Below are 5,000 nucleotides of genomic sequence, written 5' to 3'. Positions count from 1 at the left end.
AAATTGCAAAATCGAAAGTGACATGGCCGGAATTCAGCGGACGCCGTGATTAAGTTACCGCGGCATGTTTACTCGCCAAACAGTGAAGCATCTGTGTCAAATGATGGCAAGATACCGGGTTTTTGTAAGTTTCTCTTTCTGTCAAGTGTTATAAAGTTTGACAATGAAATGAGCGAAGTCAAAACAAAGATCACAATCGCCCAACTATTGTTTATGCAAAGTCAAAATTTACTCTCCAAGACGCGTACGACGTTATTTATCACCAGGTAATTCCATCATTTTGGAAATAGCAGCTACTTTATTATTCATCTGCGTCAGAAGTTTTCACTGATTTTGGGCCTCATTTTGTTGAAACTCAAGCACGCTTCCAACAGGCCTGTGAACCGAGCAATGCTAAAAAACTTCTCCCATATCACATTTGAACCTTAAGCTCGAAAATTCAATACACAACATGATATTATAATTCACAAAGGCAGAAAATACCACAGAATCCTTTTCCAGCGAAAATTTTATTGAAACAAACAACATATTTGCTCTTACAGGTGAAAATCTCTTCCTATTTCATTGCGTGCGTGAAGACAAGAAACTCAATTGTGTCAAATTACCATGTACTTCAGGTAAATACTGCTCACTTTGATTTCGTCTCGACGGGCGATAGATTGTTGTCGAAGTCCAGTACTCGTCGCTTTTGAGATTCATGCCTAGTTTATCCAACTGACTTTCCATTATTGAGCTCCATAAGGGTATATTTTGTTTAAGGATCCACTAAAACGCCATTCGCGTTGCATGACTTTCGACGCCATTGTAGGCAAAGTTGATGATTCTACTGTGTCCACAAGAGAAATCTACGCAGTTCCGCTACCCTCTCGATCCTAAGAAAATACGCGCAGGAGGCTCTATACACAAAGACACCACTTACCAGGGGAGTGACAGGCGAGACTTTTACCGACACGGAAAAAAAAAACAAAAAAAAAAACAAAAAAAAAAAAAAAAAGAAAACAAACAAACTAAACGTAGACCTCAACTGGGTTTGCCCATAGGCAACCCAGTAATAAGTCTGAGTTCTATAATTCTTCGTTTTAATAGCCCACATTGGACTTGCCCAGAAATCGCATGAGCGTGCGAAGTGAGACTCGAATTTGCTCAGCGGGCTTTGGCAAATGACGTCATTTCCCTCCCAGAAGCCTCTTCTTGCACGACAGGGAACACGGAAACTTTTGAATTCAAGCGATTCAAGCACGTTCATTGATCGACCTTGGATTGCAAATTTATCATGATGTTTTCATCAAGGATTTCTTTGTGGAGTCATCTAGTCTTTATTCTTTACCTTATTCATTTTTGCTTGGTGGACCTTTCGGTTGGAGAAAGCCCTACTGGTAAGTTATGTTCGATAAATTACTCACGTCGGCGTAGATGTTTGCCGAAGGAGTAAAAAATTTCAGCGTTTGATGTCATCATTGTTCAGTGATCCTAGTACGGACAACTTTAAATCTTAAATTTTGTGATTTAAAGTGAAATTGCGATCGTTACTTATCATTTTGATCAAGTGCGTGTGTGTGTTGTTCAAGAGCTTGAATTCGTCGCACATTTCCTCTGGAATATTCTGGTGAAAATTTCAAAATCAAAGCGCTCGGTTTTCGAAACATTGCATCGATAACTTGCTTGAGCTTGAGATTGTCCGTTTACTTTAGATTTTAATTTATATATACATGTACATGTATGTTTAAATGTACAAAACATAAAAGCTTATAATATTTGCCTTAATTGTTAATGTTCAGGCGCTTTTGTTATGCGTCCAAATTGAAACCTTCTGGATCTCTAGCAATACCATTGTTAAGTTTGATGTATTATTATCTGTTCACTACCTTTCGTGTCTAATAATTTTAAAAACTCCAATTGACGTGTACGCGGAAATTGATGTAAATTTAAGATGTGATTCAGCACTGTTGACAATAAACAAAGGCCATATATTCAGATATTGTCAAGTGTCCACAAGGTATTTGGAGGAAATGAAGCATCCTCAAGGAGCTCGCACTCACTTTGTGACGTTGATGAACCGCTGTTGCTTCATTTCTTTTTTCCATTGGTGCAAGTGTTTTTGGGAGTTGGAGGAAAGAGGAGGATTTTATAATATTAAAGACTTTTGTACTGTAATTTCATAACATTTCAGATTCATGGTTTTCTATGTAGCATTTTTTCTTCCTTAGTTTCTGAGATAATATAACTTATCATTTTATCAAGAACTTTCTCTTGATACAATACACTTATTGCAAGTTACCATTTTTTCCAACACACTGTCACAATCATCTTGGAGGGGCTTGGGCAGTTTCACTGTGTCACTGCTATATTGAACATTTTTGCATAATGAAGGGGAAAAAAGAAATTTCACTGCAGTGGTCGAACAGTTGCCCGTTGGTCGTCTGGAAGACAGTTTGCACCAATTGGTAAACAGCTTTTTTGGGTTTTCCTTGTACAATGACCCTCTTTTTAGGTAGTATGGTAGGGACCTTAACCTACCACGTCTTTCTGTAATGAAGGCAAAAAAAGGAAATTCACTGCAGTGGACAAACAGTTGCTCCTTGGTCGTCAGTGGGTCTGGGGGACTGTTTACACCAATTGGCAATCAGCATTTTTGCATTTTCCTTGTACAATGCAGTGCTGGAAATAATTTTTCTTTATTCACAGGACATATGTCCTTTCAAATCTTCCTTTTGGTCGGACATTTGACAAATTGGACCGGACATAATTTATTGACTGACAACACCTTGAAGAAGAGAATTCTTGATGTGTTGGTGAGATGTTTGGATGAGTAGCACGGTCATCACTACATTCTAGGGGTACTTTCTTGTTAATTGCAATATCTCGGCTTCTAATGGCTATTTCACCCTGAAAATTTTCCCCATATCGTACAAATAAGTCTTTTTGATGTACAAATAATTTAAGCTGTATCCTTTTCAAAATAAACCTATAAAAAGATTTCTGTTCCCAAAAAAAGTGACTGAATGTTCATGTAACGCGTAACACAAACAATGGCGGTTCGAGCGTATTTTGAATAATTGCTCTGCTTATAATGCACAAAATCTTATGAAATTCTGGTTACATATCAGAATAACAAAGGAAAATGCACACAACAACTTTCAGGTACTTTTCTTTATTAGAAGTTCTTGAAAAACAACATCGTTGTACTGACCCTTCGTTGGAACGCTTCACATTCTTTTGAAAGGCAGTTTCTAAAATAGGTCGATACGGCTCTGCACATGTCTCAAAATACAAACATAAACCATGTCAGATGAATGGGCTTTATGTGACAGACTCTGTGTCAAAGTTTAAAGTCAAAATACAAAGCGAGGACGTAACTAGAACAAATTTAAAAAGACTGAAACAGTTTCTGCACTGCACTGGTGATGTCCAAATTAACAGAGGACTCACCACTTACTTCCAATATTTTGCTGTTTCTAAAGCGAGTATTGTAGTCTGATTGAGCAGCATATCTTGGGCTTGCGATAACCGACAACAGTGAGCACTTTAAGCCATTTTCATTCACTGAGGCCAGAGATTTTCAGCTTTGAACGATGCTGAAACATTTTGCGCTATAATGCTGTGCTCATTAATTAAGCGTAACGTAAACCTCCACAAGCACGCTTCCCTCCAAAATCTTCCATCAAAAATCTGCCATAACTCGGGCACAGATGAAATGTTTTGCTTCGTTCTTGTGACAAAAAAACAATCGGGGTGTACCAAGCTATTCTTAAGGGCTAGAATAAATTATACAATACAATACAGCGTGATCAAGCATGTGTTTGATGTGACTGAGTGAATTTCAATGGGGAAACATTTGCTCAGAATCAGAACATAGCAGCCCTGATTATCAAAGCCAGCATGTATTTTCCCTAAATATGTAGAATAATAATTTGCTGCTCGTAAATAACTCTTTATTTTAGAAGAAAAAGACCAGAATCTGAAATAGGCCACGCCCACAAAGGATTATGGGAAATGGAAAAACTGCTTTCTATATCGCATAACTAACTTTTTGCATGAATTTGCTTGAAACAAACATCAAAAGCAAAAGTGGACATAGAGAAACAATAAAGAGAGCATTTTACATGTAGCATTTGAAGGTTTTTTGACCTATGTAACGCAAAATGGAGTCATGATTGTGCTACTCATCTTGGTCATCATGTCCAATCATACTGTGAAATTGGCCGGACATTTTCAAAATTTGTTTGGACAATGTCCGATGACCGAACTTATTTCCAGTACTGACAATGTGGTATGGTAGGGACTTATATGACAATTTACTGACCTGCACTCACATGGCTTGTACACAGCAGTCCAATAATTAACAATTATTATTCCATGAGTGTGCATTGGATATGAGGTGCGCGTAGCGCCGAGTTGGCTATATAATCACTTCACATCCAATAGGCATGAATGGAAATTATATTGTTAAACATTAAAGTTAACATTTGTGTTGTTACATGAATCAAAACTCAAAATTATCAACAGCAAGAATTATGAGCTTTTGAACTTTACAGTTTCACACCATTCAATATGTTTATGCCGAACTTTGTAGCTTCCGGGATGACGCACATTGTCGAAGCGTTGCTGTATTTCTGAGAAAAAAACTTGTCCAAAACTGTTGTTTTCAGCCATTTTGCTGGAACAAAACTTAACTTTTGTGCCCACAAACGACCAGCATCCTGTTGAAGCCTTGAATTTTTCTGGCTTCTCTGCGTAATTGCTAAAATTACGTTCATAACTGCGAGGATCATAGCTTCACTTGAAAGTTTGTTATTGTTATTGTTATTGTTATTGTTATTGTTATTGTTATTATTATTATTATTACCGTATTTACTTGTGTATAATACGCGCCCGTGTATAATACGCACCCCAATTTTGGACTGCATTTTGAAAAAAAAAAGTTAGAGCAAAAAGCAGAGAAATTGTTCATGCAAAACTAGTGTGAAAAAAAGCCATTTCCTGGATAAGAAAATTTGTTC

General features: G+C 37.3%; 1 protein-coding gene across 1 annotated transcript in view; it reads left to right on the top strand.

Annotated features, from left to right (window-relative positions):
* Positions 1 to 1,191: 1,191 nt before the first annotated feature.
* Positions 1,192 to 5,000, top strand: part of LOC138012674 (pituitary tumor-transforming gene 1 protein-interacting protein-like) — a 20,008-nt gene continuing 16,199 nt past the window's right edge. Inside the window, exon 1 of the mRNA XM_068859511.1 lies at positions 1,192 to 1,376. Within this exon, the coding sequence (XP_068715612.1) occupies positions 1,274 to 1,376 (103 nt within the window). The 5' untranslated portion in view covers positions 1,192 to 1,273. The remainder of the gene's footprint in view (positions 1,377 to 5,000) is intronic.

This window comes from Montipora foliosa, chromosome 8 (genome assembly GCF_036669935.1).
Source record: "Montipora foliosa isolate CH-2021 chromosome 8, ASM3666993v2, whole genome shotgun sequence".
Lineage (NCBI taxonomy): Eukaryota > Metazoa > Cnidaria > Anthozoa > Scleractinia > Acroporidae > Montipora > Montipora foliosa.
The sequence above is the reverse complement of the archived record's forward strand: the minus strand, read 5'-3'. Positions and strand labels throughout refer to the sequence as shown.